This window comes from Platalea leucorodia (genome assembly GCF_965183815.1).
Source record: "Platalea leucorodia genome assembly, chromosome: 1".
In the NCBI taxonomy this organism is placed as follows: domain Eukaryota; kingdom Metazoa; phylum Chordata; class Aves; order Pelecaniformes; family Threskiornithidae; genus Platalea; species Platalea leucorodia.
In genome coordinates, this window is record NC_138823.1 from 35299197 (window position 1) to 35313948 (window position 14752).

Below are 14752 nucleotides of genomic sequence, written 5' to 3' on the forward strand. Positions count from 1 at the left end.
GATTGTACAAACAGGTTTTATTGTTAAAAGAAACAAAATAAAACAAAACAAAACAACAGGGTTCCCAGATTCAAATGCTGTTATATTTTGAGTACTGGAGAATATCTGATTCTTGCACTTCAAAACTTCTTGTATGAGTTCAGCGCAATCTGAAGGACTCAACTTTTTCATAACTCAAGGCACAGCACTGAAATGCAGTCCTCAGCCTGACATCCAGTCAGGGTTATTCTCTGGATTAATCAGGATGCCTGATTCACAGAGATTTTGTGCACATTGGCTGAGCATCTGATTACAGCAGTGCTATAAATGGATAAGACTATCCATCGTGTAGCTTTCCAGACAGTACATGGTGTATTCTACCTCAGGAAAACTAGCGTGCTTATTATTTCACAGCTCAGATTCCAGTTGCTTGCAGAAGTGACTTCCGTATTTTGGAATTATTTGGAACATTTGTTGCATTCAGAAAGGGTCTTGTTTTACTATCATGGTGAAATTCAAGCATATGACCATATTATGCTCAGAATCATCAGAGAATGCTTCTAAAATTATGTTATAATTGCCCTAAAATAAGCAAGGGAAAAAAAAAAAAGAAAGAAAATTAGTGCATAATGCTGCCTGCTCTTGTCCAAGTAGCTGCTTGGAATGGTTCTGGTGATTTCAGAGAAAGAAAAAGAAAGATTCCCATCAGGGACTGTTATCATGGGTATAGTCGGATATATGTGTACATAAAAAAAATAGTGCTCAACTTTCTTCTCATGACCAGGAACAGCAGTAGGCCAGCTTGCACTTGTCAGGGTCCTCTCTCAAACCAGAGTCCTGTGCTCCTGAGAGTACCTGCTCCCCCTTCCAGAGCCGTTCTCTTGAGTAATGTTTCTGACTCCACGAACAGGAATTAACTGAGCTGATACACCAAGCTGTGGTCTGCAGCAATGGGCTTTTTTGGCCCTGCCATGAGACTGTAACCTTATTAGCCCTTATAGTTTACATCCAGCAAGGATTCAGTCCTATCAACACTTCTATTTTCTGCTGACTTTCTGCCACCTTCTTGCTTCAATACCCATACGCAGATGGTAGGTAGTTACAATAACAGCCTCCATATTTCACAGGCAGTCCTAGGGAAATCCTCCAGGCTACATACCACACAGCTTCTGACCAGTCTTGTAACAGAGTTTGTTGTACTAGACAGTCCATCTTTTTGTTTTCAGCTATAATCACATACTGGGCATTTAACTGCTATTCGGCCTCAGTGGTGTTTACCAAAATCATCAACTTATAGTGAACGTATGATGTGACCAAACACATCTGCTCGATGAAAGCTAAAGCAACCTCATACTATTATTCGTGGCAAAAAGTTTGTCCTGAGTTTGGATGTGATGTCAAGAATAGGATGAAGTATGCTAGAGAGAGTAGAGTGGGAGGAAGGACCCATGTGAGAAGAGTGCTGTAGTCATTCTTCGGTCCCTGATCAAAGTATAGCCAGCACTTCTCCTAGTGTGAGGTCTCAAGCTGCCTACTTAAATCACGCTGTCAGGGCCCAGCTCACCTCCCTGCATGGAGCATCTGCTCCCTGACTAGCGGGCTACGTCTTGCCTGAACCTTAGCCGTCAGCCCAGCTCTGTCAGCCACGCTTTCTCACAGTGCACGCTGCTGTAAGTCATACCGGTCCTCACATCACCTCAGCATTCATTCCAGACTCAAGGCTTTGCTCATCCACATCCAGCAGTCTGATCCATAAAGCTGCACAACCCCAGGTTTAGCTGTTGTCTAGCTACCCATCTTCACACCCTCGCACAGACAGACTTTTGTAGGCACCAGGACAGAAGATAGCTTGGTGGCCCCTACTGAACCCAGGTCTTACCCTACCTTCTTTTACTCCTGTCACCTTCCTGTTCTGGTATGGCAAACTGGGGATGAGCACTTGGGAGCTGAAGGGCTCTTAGGACTAATCTAAAGCTTGCAAGAGTTTCTAGTTTACAGCGAAGTCTATGATTAGGGTTAGTTCCTGGTCTGGCAGAGTCCCATTGAGAAGTGTCAGGTCTGCCATAAGCACCTCATCTATAGGAGGACTGCTTACGGTAGAGGACATTCCTGTCTACTGCCAGCTCCGGGGCTAGAGGAGATGCTGGACTGAATGGAGTTCAACACTGTTAGAATCCCATGAGTTTTGAGTTAAGGGGAGGCTGGAGATTTTGTACCAGTAGGAGCTCCTTAGTGACAGTTGTGGGGACTAATAGGGACGGTGTGGGTCTTGGGAAGGCTCAGGCAGCTGAGGAGGCAACTGCTGGATGAGAGGGGGCTAACCTGAGGACTGGTGCTGCACCTGGTTTAACACTGGAGCATTGCTTTTGCTTTTGGATATTGTTATCCCTCTTCAAATCTTTGAAAAGGGTTTCAGGAAGAAACAGACCAGCATGTGAAGAGAACATAAAATAAAGAACAAAATGGGCAAAAAGAATATGGATGGGTTTACTCAAACAGGTAAAAGGAAATACAATAATTTACCAAACAAAATGGAATGATTAAGATGACATTAACTGATCTCTTTGGTCTTTTCTTTTATAAAATAAAGGAGGAATAATAGAGGAATAATAACCTGAGGACATCTAGCATTTCAGAGATCCTACCATTCTGGAGTCATCACTTCAAGAATGAGAAAGTTTTCTGACATTTCCTTTTGCTGTTTTCTACAGTTGGAGTGAATGTCTCTTTTCAGAAAATATATACATGTAAGTATGTGATTTTACTGTTGTTATTTCTTTACATAAAATGCTCAAAAGTACCTTTGGAAACTTTGTTCTTGCACCTTTAATGTCAAATGTTGTTGCAATTGTTTCTGTAAAACAGATAATTATAATATAAATGGTTACTTAATCATAAAGCCATCATCAAACTTCCTAAATAACTTCAAAGCAATATGGCACATCTCTCAGCAGCAGTGCCAATGCCATTGTGGTGGGTTGACCCTGGCTGGACACCAGGTGCCCACCAAAGCCACTCTATCACTCCCCCTCTTCAGCTGGACAGGGGAGAGAAAATATAATGAAAGGCTTGTGGGGCGAGATAAGGACAGTTTAATGAAAGCAGAAGCAAAGGCCATGTGTGGAAAAAGCAAAAGGAAAACAAAAAGATTTTATTCTCTGCTTCCCATCAGTGGTGATGTCCAGCAGGGCTCCAGCACGTGCAGTGGTTGCTCCAGAAGAGAAACGCCATAAATAATGAATGCCCCCCACCTCCTCCTCCTTTCTTCTAGCTTTTATTGCTGAGCGGAGATCTTATGGTATGGAATATCCCTTTGGTCAGTCTGGCTCAGCTGTCCTGGCTATGTTCCCTCCCAAGAGACAGCGTCGATGCTGCGCAAGCACCGCTCAGCAGCAGCCAAAACACTGGTGTGTTATCAACACCCTTCCAGCTACCAATACAAAGCACAGCGCTATGAGGGCTGCTATGGGGAAAATTAACTCCATTTGAGCCAGACTCAATACAGCCATTTACTCCTCCAGTGATAAAGCCCTTACCTGTCTCTACTCCCAGAGCTCTACCTATCTGTCTAAACCATGTTAGAAAATAGAAATTAACCACAATGCTCCTGCAACATCTCGTACAGACCCATCCTACTGTGATAACTAATAATTTAACTTCTAATAGCAGTTCAGCTGAATGATAACTGAGAGCTGATACTCATTTTTAATGAAAGGAAAACATGGATTGCATATTTTGACCTTCTTACAGGTCTTCTCAGTCTTTAGCCTGATATCCTGCCTGAATTCTCTGGATCTGAGCCTGTGTCATGTTAATGTCGGTTAGCCCCTGCAACAAGATTGACTCTCCTCTATTAAAAAAAGCATTATACATGGGTGTAGACAATCTCTTTAAAAACCCATCCGGACAGTTATCTAAATAAACTGTGTTCTGGATCTTAGTAGTGCCACTAGCTCCTCTCAAGTTTTCTGTACAGTCCAATCAAATGTAGTCTTTCCATGTCATTTTAGACATGTTAACAATAACGGTGTCATGAGATGAAGAATATTAGTAATCCTAATTTATAGAGATGGCAACTGCAGTACAAGGGTGTTAAAGTATAGAATTTGGAAATTCTCTATTTTAGTGGGGTTCTGGCACTGGAGAACTGCCTGTTCTTAAGTCTGCTGCCTGCCAAGCAAGGTGAATCGGTCTAGCTTGCAAAGAGAAAAATCTGTCTGCACAGGATGATCAATTAGTCTTTTAAGAAATCTGCTTAGTGGTGAAAAAGGGCTGGCAGGATATGGCCCTGTTGTGGAGGCAACCTGCCAGGCAAGGGAAAGGCATCGTATATTTTCCTCACCAACCTCCTTTCAGCATTCCGCACACTGCGTATTCATCGTCGACTCCTCTGCAGAGGGCTTCTTTCCAGTATAACGCTTTGGCACCGTCGTACCAGACTTTGAAGATAATGTTCAAAAAGCTGATGTCACTTCCTAGGTAAGACATTGCAGGTGAAAAAAAGGTAGCTGGTGGGGAGGAAAAACACATACGCAGGCACGCTATTCAGATAAAAATTAGTTTTCTCTGAACTACAATATTTTTTAAAGACTCCCTCCAAAATGAACAAAAATACATTATCCTGAAAACTGTTACTTCCAGAAAAACAAAAAGCTGGTTTTCAGCAAAAAACATCACTCTTAAAAAATATTTGAGTGAACAGTTTCAAAATCTGTTTTAATTTCTTCAGCAAAGATAACAAAGTTCACTCACCTTGACAGGTAACCCAAATAAATACTCAGATGAGGACTCTGTAGTTTTAAGCAGGTGTTGCAAACACAGTCCTGAATGCTGGTAGCCATCATAAAGATATCTTTCTAGGGAAGCAAACTTACCTCAGCTCCCGAGTTTTTACTGAGAAGGTGAAGTTTATGATACAGCCATTTCATAAGCAACTCAGCTTGCCAGCTTAGAGCTGGGTTTAAAGATTAGTTTAAAGTTGGGTTTGCGTACACAATCCAATACCATTTCCAGCTTCTGGAGCACGCATATTCTTAGTAGAAGCCCTGCCATAGTTGGATAGCCTCATGATATTCTCTGTCCTTAAAAAGACTTGGATCTTCTTCAGGCCAGAAGAGCTTGTGTGCTGCAAAAGCTTGTCTGCTTCTTCCAGACAAATGCATGTGCACCTAAACCATCTCAGATTTGCATGTACAGTGCCAGTTAGTGTCCAGAGCTCTTGTAACTGCTCCAACAAGTAAAACTCAAGCACATTTATTTTCACAAATCATTATATCTGTCCATTATTATTATTTATCTCTTCCATTTTTCATCACAGAAACTGATGTCCTAAATAATTTGACATTTAGGATAGAGTGTCAGCTTTTTGCTTGTATTATTTTTTTTGCATTCATAGAAGACAATTCTCTAGGCAAGAGGAACTCACTTGGAATCCAGGTAAGACTAGCCTTCCAGGCAGCTTGGTTCATGATGCTGCAAGGTGTCAGATTAAACATGAAAGCATAATCTGCAGAATCTACAGGATAAAAAAATATTTCATATTGTTAGCATGAATAGGCTTCTCCAGTACAATAATAAAAATATACATATATACACACTTACAATAAACACATACACATTTAAAAATGTATTTAATATAAGGTATATGCTATAAAATTGTCTAATATAAATATCTATAGTAAACATTAAATATGTATTTTAAATGATATTTCTGATTGTTTATATGCTTAGAAGGCAAAAATAATATCATATTACTTTGAGATTAAGTAGTAAGAAAAGTCAGTTTTTGGGTTGGTGATATTTTTGCACACAAAACTCAGAGGCAAAAGTACCTTTATTTCTCTTTTGAAGTTACACAAACTTTTTATTAGCAGTAAGGCAGCATGGTCCTCTGCTGAAAATATACCTACTTATGCTAACCATGGAATCTACATAAAGTTGCTGACAACAGCTAAATATGTTTTTAATGTACCAGCACATTTTCCAGGATAATGTAAATGAGACTTTGAGTAGATTGGCTTTGTACTCACCTAACATTGTACAACGCAGTGTCAGATGCAGTGTGATAAAGCATCATACAACCTGTATCTAATAAAATTTAGACCCCATAATCTGATTTTTAATTTTTAAAAAATCATTCAGTGACAGCCTTTGGAAGGATTTCCAGGCAGTATTTTTATTTTCATTTTAGGAAATAAGTCTATTCAATTCAGCTTGCTTCCGCCCTCCCTAGTGTGCTCACACTGAAGAAGCGCCCTGCTTGCCGTGGGCCTGGAGGCAGGGTGGGGAAGGGGTGCTCCCCGCTGGGTGCTAACCCAGCTGAGCGCTGGCGGGAGCAAACGGGACGGCAGGGTGATTTACAGCGAGGGCTTCGGACTTGTGTTTCGGGGATTAAAGCAAGGGGCGTGCCAAGGGGAAGTGTCTGGCTGTTGGTAACCAGCTTCTCATCTCAGATACAACTACACAGGGGAAATTATGACAGGAAAAAATTTTAACGTGAGTATTAATGTAAAGCAAAGTAACCAAAATAAACATCCCCTCCTGTGGCCAGTTTATATAGCTATTTTACAGATAATATACACTAGTAATGCACACAGGTTTTTCAAAAGACCTGGTCTTTTTCTTGCAAAATATCTCCTCAAAAGCCCACCTTCTTGCTACTGAGTCTGCAGGGTCACACTGAGCCTGTTCAACATGGACATCAGGGAGGTGCCAAGTTGTTCCAGAATTGACCAAAAACCTCAGTGAACTACACAGATCCAGTGGCCTCCAAGACAGACATGGCAAGAAGGGGCACACTGTGCTGTCCCAGAGCCTAACTGATCCTGCAGCCTGGCAGAATATCACATTCCCCCTTTTTTTCCATATACTTAAAGCTTTTCATAGTAATATATTTGTTAAATCAATGTGAATAATTTATACAATACAGCACTTGCAAAACAAGTTTAAATCCCTCATTTTCTAATATTTCCTGAATCAAAACATGCCTGCTTTACTTGGGATAAACTTCTCTCCTAGCTGCTGCAACCAGCATTGTAGTAATATTTACACCTATGCAGTATAATTCTTGCAACAGGGTAATTAATAACAGAAATATACTCCAGCTGAACTTCTTTTTATTTTTCTGTATTCATCAAAGAAACACATTCGAAAGAAAGTTCACATTTCCTCAGACTACAGCAATTATTGTGCAAATGCCAGTAAGAAAAGAATAAGCTATTTTTACTTACCACAAAAAGTATATGACATTTCTAGATCTGACGATGAACAAAGAAATTCACTGACTCCAGGGGTGAATAAAATGAAAAAAAGAATTCCAAACATAGTTACTTCTTTTGCTCTGTATTTGATGGAATAAAACTTTGTTTCGGGGAAAGAGGAACAAAAATTCAGCACATGCATCCTCAGTCACACGTCTTCAGGGGATATTTGGTTATTTCGCCAAATTCTCTGCAATCTTAATTAATCCTACAGCAGCCCTATTGGTTATCATGACAATAAATTTTGTGAAGAAAAACAATTCCTGCCTTTGCTGTTACATTTTCCCCAGACAATGCAGCTCAAGCCAAGAGTGAAAATGCAAGAGAAAACTGTCTGAAATAGGGAAGTGAGGAGAAGTAAAATTATGATTACCGGAAGCACGTAAAGGGAAGGTTTAGTTGACTCATCAGATGTAACATTTGTTAAGGCATGATTTCAAACACTCACAGAGTTTCCTGTACATAATAAAGAAGAGAAAAATCCACAAATGATGAAAACCAAATCCACTCTTTTATTGATATGGTAGTCAATAACTCTCACGAGTTTTCAGAATGAATTTCTTACAAAGCTCACCTGCTTTAAGAACACACCGGCATTCTGGAAGAATGTAATTAGATTATATATTTCCAAATGGAGGGAAGCATGGGAGATTAATGCAACCGTCTGACATGTTATTGAGTAGAGCCACTGATGTCCTGCACTATCTCAGCTGCCGTCTTCAAAGTTGTATCTATCTATCTATCACAGTCACACTTCTTAGTGAAAACAATCTTAGAAATCCATAAAATCACAACTGATGAGTCCCATGTCCCCTTCCTGGCCTCCCTCTGTGACCTTATCCCGTGCTCGTCCCCGCAGTCTCTGCTGGAGAAGCTGCACTGCACAATTTGCCCAAGAGCATGGAGCCTAACCACTGACTGTTGTGCCGGTGCAGTGCACAGGCGTGGGTCCAGGCGGACACTGACCACAAGACAATTAATAACAAAAGCTGTCAAATTTTGACTGAAATGTTTCTGTAAGAACACAGAATCTACCTGTCACAACTGAAGATGGGTTAGGAGCCCAATTTTAACCTAGGATGTTGAAAACAGTCTAGGTTGCAGATTTTGGTACTCAAGTTTGAAATGCTAAAACAAAAACTCTTAAAGCACTTTTGGTATTAGATACATCCCCTTATTTCTCTCTGTTAGTGCAACACACAAAGAATAACATATTTTGCCTGTATCTACTGCATCAGTTTTGCGGACTAAACTGGGTCAGCTTTTACTGCACAAACCCAGCAATATTGCCAGTGCCAACTACAGAAACAGATGAAAAAAAAAGTCTAATAACTCATTCAAGAGAGCACAATCCCCACCTAACTGAGAGGAAATGCAAGTATTTTTTTTTTCTGAAAATAATAAAATATGGAAACTTACTGAAGTTTTGGAAGAATGACTTATGGAACTTAATCAGATTATTTTCTCATGAGTTACCTACTTGATGTATATGTATGTCTTCAGGCTCCTCTGAGATCAGAAACTGTATTTGTTATGAAAAAGAAGCAGTATACACAATAGGTATTTGGTTTTGTGCTAAGCAAGAAACTCAATAAGAATTACTTAGAACAAATGTTACTTAATCAATTGTTCTGACTCTCCCCACTCCCCATCACAGTGTCTAAAAGGTTTTATTCTCACAAATTCTGTGCACACCAGGGTAATATTTTACATATTTTAAAGATAAAGTAGCAAAAGATTAAGAAATTGTTTTTCAGAAGTCCAAATGTAACACAAAAGATGATAGTTTAGGAACGGTGACATGCACGATAATTTGACTGAAGAAGGGGAGGGAGTGAGAATTCTAGTAAAACTACCTGAAAGTACAAACTAATGAGTTAATGCATGTAATAATTCACAAAATAAGATAAAAAATTGAAAATTTGATATGGCTAGAGAATTCTTTTCAGTATTCCAAATCTTTCTACAGACCACAAGAAGAGTCCCGCAGGCCTGACAGAGTTCAAGACTGAAAGAAACTTCTAACATTTGGCTTTTAACTGGGAATTCAAAATTATACAACTTCCCTGACAGATCTCCAGAGTATGTACATTGCACACAGATTTTTGCTGTTGTTTAATAGGACGCTATAAAACCTACAAACCCTTTGTGACCGTAGCAATAATACAGTTCTGCTTCAAAAATGGCCAAATTTTGCTTAAAAATAGTAAAATATGTAGTGAAATCGAAATAAATCAGGAAGGCTGTAGCAGCTGGAAAAAGAAATGGAGTAATGAAGCAGCCACTAAAGAACAGCTACCTTGTACATGGTGTACCATCACCATGTCCAAAAAAGGTTCCTCTCAACTACAAAGCCATGGCCACTGATGTGGAGCGAGTCTAATCAGCCAGAAGCCAAGCCAGGCTCTCTGCTGAGTCTTCTGTCAGTCCAATAGATTTAGCAAAAGTCACAGGTCAGTTTGAAGTAGGCATGAGATGGCACTGACTGTACCCTATTGATATATACGATTCCCCAGCTGAAAGCGCGTCCCTCTGCGGCCAGACTTGTACTTGCTTTGCTGCCCAGTGCGTTGGGTGGATGATGTACTCATGGGCAGACTGGAAAGAGTGCTGCAGATTTACAAGATTTTATATAAAAGCTATTTTAACATAAATGAAGAGCAGCTCTCTGCTCAACTCCGCGACTTTCTAGACCCGGGTCAAGAATAGGTGCTTTTTTTCAGATACTTGCTGCAGTAAACGATATAGATGAGGAATGAGTCCCCCCTGGTGGCTTAGACAGACAGACACATGGGAAAACCTCTCTAGCCTCTCCTGTTCCTTATTGCACAAGTCAAGACTATATCAATGCTTAAAAAAATCAGTGTAACTAGGCTCCATTTTAAAGGGATCTGGCTGGCTAATGGGAAAATAGGAACAATAAATGCTACTGGTATCAGGGCTAAAATATCACTTGTGACCATGATTATAAAGTCTACAACCCCGACCATTGTGTTTGGTCAAATTGTCCTTAAATCAAAATAACCTCAATCATTTTAAAATCTTTTCAGCAAATTCAGTTTTAGATCCTTGTGTCTTCCGATGCCCGTACCGATGCCATTCATAGAAGTGACCTCTTGTGATGCTCACTGAAGCCCCAAACCAGTGCACTAGAGGTATGAGGAGTCTGCTCTGTCCCTTTCCAGTCGGTATGAAGGGCACTGGAGAGGAAGGACGTAAGCTTCTATATTTTTACTAAATACTCTTTCTTTATTGTAATCTTTCTTACATACTCTGATCCAGAAGGAAGATGAAAAGGAGAGAAAGAGAAGTGGAAAGAGCTACACAATAGTGTTACTTCACTAGTTCTGTGACAATTTACTTCATTTATTTTGAAACCCTTTGCAACTACATTTAGCAGGGACCAACTCTCACATCCAGTTAACAGTACATAAAATAAATCCAAGTCTAGAGAATTTAGGACTTCACACCTATGACTTTTCATTTTGTCTACATCTGAGATGCTGAGAGTAGAAGTTCAACTCCAAGCCTGCTCATTGATTTGTGGTTAAAATCCTTACACTAATTTATGATATTTTATCTTCCTTCTCAAAACATCTAAAAAGTGCCTAACTTGTGATTGCCTTCCAAAATAATCACTTTGTATTTGGATTGTTGGCTGCAGATGAGTACTTTGACCAGATAAGCACTTACAAGTCACTAAAATCTCCCTCAGGGAAGATGTATTGTATACATTATCATAGTATCCCATCACAATAAAATAAATGACAGTATACCAGTACAGCAGAGGAAAGTACTCCATTTCAAAGTGTTAGTCAGAGAGCATTAAAAATTATGTCCTAGTTCTTGGCATGTACCAAAACCTCACATTAATGGAAAACTCTTTTAAGATGTTAAACACATTTATTCAATAAAGAAAGAGACAATAATAATGTAATTTTCCTTGCAGGACCATTTGTGACAGTTTTTGAAGCAGATCTTTTTGCAGCTGGAAGCAGACATGTTTATTACTTCTGATCCTGGGTTTAGGGTTGCTGCTGAAGACACTCCAATATAAAGGGGCTGTATATAAGGCATAAGGCATGTATTCACAACACAAACACACACTTGGGAACCAACACAAAAAGTAGAAAATTGTAGCAATTCATGATCAAATCTCTCTTCTCAAATCCTCTCATCCTATCCTTGACAATGTTGATAGTGGAATTAGGAAGTCAAGCCCAGGGATACTAGAAAGAGGTAGAGGATTCAGCGCCTCTACATGCAGCTGATGAAGTACTTGAGGGTGCCAGGGGAGTCCGACCCAAGAGCAGTGCACCAGCACATATCCAGCGGTGAGCTGGTAGCATTTGAGTAAGAAAGCAAACAGTTGTGGAAAGAAATAAAAAGTGATGTGTACTATTCTGAATATATTTTTTTAAATGCTGTGTGCACTTTGGCTTAGTGGTTTGATTTGACTATAACACATTAAACCACTGGAGGCTATTAAAGTGAAGCAAATACTCACCAGGTAGTATCCCATGGAAACAATTATGTTGGAAATAACTCTCTATCTGTTGCCAGTAGACTTATGGTTTATTCTTTCCAAGCCAGGTTGAAGAGTAAAGCTTATAGTTATACTCTAAAGTATACATTAAACCATTAAAGTTGTCAAGAAGAAGAGAAAGCATAGGGTGAAGGGAGAAGAAAGTGCTGTCCCCTACCTGAGGCTGACAGAAAGCACACCACAGCAACACTGTCCACCCTGGTATTCCAGAAATGGAGACAGCTGGACATGTTTTGCAGCCATTTGCTTTTGTTCTCTGTTCTTCCCTGCTTAAAATAGCTGCTCGCTGTGGTCTATATAGCTGTGGGATAATCTTATTATAGTGGATCCAACTTCTAGCTAGCACACTTGTCCTATTTCTCAGTGGGGTTCCAGCAGGCTATGTTGTACATGCGGGCACGAAGAAATTCGTGGTATGACCACAGAACTCCAGTGCAACCAAATTGCAGCAGCTTACCAAGTTTCCACCTATTAAGTTATACTGAGCAATTGTAATAATTCACGTGTGCTCTTAATTTTTACAGCACAAACAGAATTTCATGAAGATTCCATCACCTAAATTAGGCTGTACTGTGCAAAAATCTACTCAGACTTTCTTCATCTTTGCCAGTGTGATGACTCGAGTTTGTAATAAAGCAAGCTCCAGTGAAATTAGTTACCTTTTGATTCTAGAGACTGTGGTTAAGAGTATGAAGTACTTCAGAGCTTTAAAGATTTCTCTTCAAAGTATCAAAAGGGGATAATTTTCTCATCAGAATTTTTTACATTTGCAAGAAAAGGCTGAAGGTTGTGGGATAATTTAATTTAAAAAATAACATTAAAGAACAACAAGAAGCATTGTACTTTATAATGAAGAACAAACAGGGGCTAATGAACAATATTGTGGACTTGAGAAAAAGGGAGGACACCGGCAAGAAAACAGCATGTAGTCAAAGACCAAAAAGAAAAAATAACATGTATCCTGTCTGTTTTCCTAGGGAAAAAAGCAGTCATCTATGACCTTTTGTGGAAGCTGTGAAGGCTGGGAAGGGATAGGAAGCAAGCGTCTAGGAAAGAGGCTTGAGTCATTTCATATGTTCCTGCTCTTCACACCAGACGGAGTGAAACGGGTACCAGGGTAAGATGCGAGACCCAGCTGCTAGGGACAAGTGATTGGTTGGTACTGGAAAGACTGCAGGAGCTGCCAGCCTTCACAGTAGGTGTAGCCTTGCAAATAAGACAGCTTGTAAATCACGTCTTTTAGAAGACTGGGCTTCTACATCACTATTTCCTCCACGTGTATGAGCACATTCTCTAAGTCTTATAAATTAATTGTTTCTTCTATGTTGTACACAATTTACCAACTCCCAAAGAAACATCAGCAACTTCCAGGGATCAAAATGTTAGCAGGTAGTAATACATCTGCAATTAGAACTGTTCTTCACCAAGTGTATAAAACTGAAGAAAAATAAACTAGAAGAAAATAGTAGTTCACAAAATTAATGGGATTGTGAAGGATGTGGAGCTAACATAACCAGGTTTTGGGAATTACTTGATAGCAATTTGTTTACTGAAACACTCACACTACAGTCAATTCTCTTGCAGGATTTGTTAGTAGCAAGAGGGTGTGTTTTGGTTTATGCACATTTCCTAGCTTAGAAGGACACCATACATTTCAGAGCTTCACACTTGAAAATACACTCGGTGCACTACGAAATATCTGTATTAAGACAGACTGTTCACAACTCAAAGTAAAACAGAAATGCATCTAGAAGTCTTTTTGGATTACCTTTCCATTCCTTTATTTTGTTTCTAACATGAAGAACAAACTACAGTTGTTTGAATACTAGCCTCTACTGCTCTCAACAAGTTCCAGTGTTCTAAACCAGTCACATATGTACAAGTATACTCGAGTACTGCGTTCAGTTTTGGGCCCCTCACTACAAGAAGGACACCGAGGTGCTGGAGCGTGTCCAAAGAAGGGCAACGAAGTTGCTGAAGGGTCTAAAGCACAAGTCTTATGGGGAGAGGCTGAGGGAGCTGGGGTTGTTCAGTCTGGAGAAGAGGAGGCTGAGGGGAGACCTTATTGCTCTCTACAACTACCTGAAAGGAGGTTGTAGTGAGGTGGGGGTCAGTCTCTTCTGCCAAGTAACAAGTGATAGGACGAGACGAAATGACTTCAAGCTGCGCCAGGGGAGGTTTAGATTGGATATTGGGAAAAATTTCTTCATTGAAAGGGTAGTCAGGCTGCCCAGGGAAGTGGTTGAGTCTCCATCCCTGGAGGTACTTAGAAGATGTGTAGATGTGGTGCTTCGGAACATGGTTTAGTGGTGGACTTGGCAGCGTTAGGTTTACGGTTGGACTCAATGATCTTAAAGGTCTTTTCCAACCTAAATGATTCTATGATTCTAAGTACACACTGTAAGTAAAAATTGCAAAAAACTCAAATCTGAGAATCCTGGGATGATACACAAGGACAGGCAGAGGTGGAAACGCTAACAGGGATGGGGCCAAAGCCATTCTTATTTGGCAACCATAACAAGTATTATGATTTTAAGGTTTACAACTTGGTTGTTTCCCAAACTGAGTTTGCCAAGGTAGAAGCAAGTAGAATATTGTGCATCTCTAGTAAGTTTGGTCTTCCCTTTCTTTAATATAAAGGTACTATTAGAAGAAAGCTACGGAATTACCATTATTTTCAAGTTGCAGATTGGAAATATAAAATACATTTGACACTACATCATGGCCAGAATCATCATCTATCTTCTGGTAGAAATCTGGATTTTTTTTATTTTTTTTTTTTTTTTTTTAAGATCATCTATGTGTCAGAAAGCCACATATTAGCTTAACTTGCATTTCACAGTCAGAAGAGAGAGAAAAAAATAACGTTGAACTTTCATACTTTTTTTGAGAAACTTAGCCACTGGGATGGAAACCTCTTGCTATTGCTGCTTAAATCTGAAGCAGCCAAATCTCAAATATAACAGTG

At 39.8% G+C, this 14752-nt stretch overlaps 1 protein-coding gene across 1 annotated transcript; it reads right to left on the reverse strand.

Moving 5' to 3' along the window:
* Positions 1–310: 310 nt before the first annotated feature.
* LY96 (lymphocyte antigen 96) lies at positions 311–7624 on the reverse strand. The gene is made up of 5 exons (XM_082327331.1): positions 7209–7624; positions 5405–5494; positions 4326–4454; positions 2781–2833; positions 311–561 (listed from the first exon to the last, which is right to left on the reverse strand). The coding sequence occupies exons 1-5, from the start codon at positions 7378–7380 to the stop codon at positions 460–462; spliced, it is 546 nt and encodes a 181-aa protein (XP_082183457.1). The 5' UTR covers positions 7381–7624; the 3' UTR covers positions 311–459.
* Positions 7625–14752: the final 7128 nt, after the last annotated feature.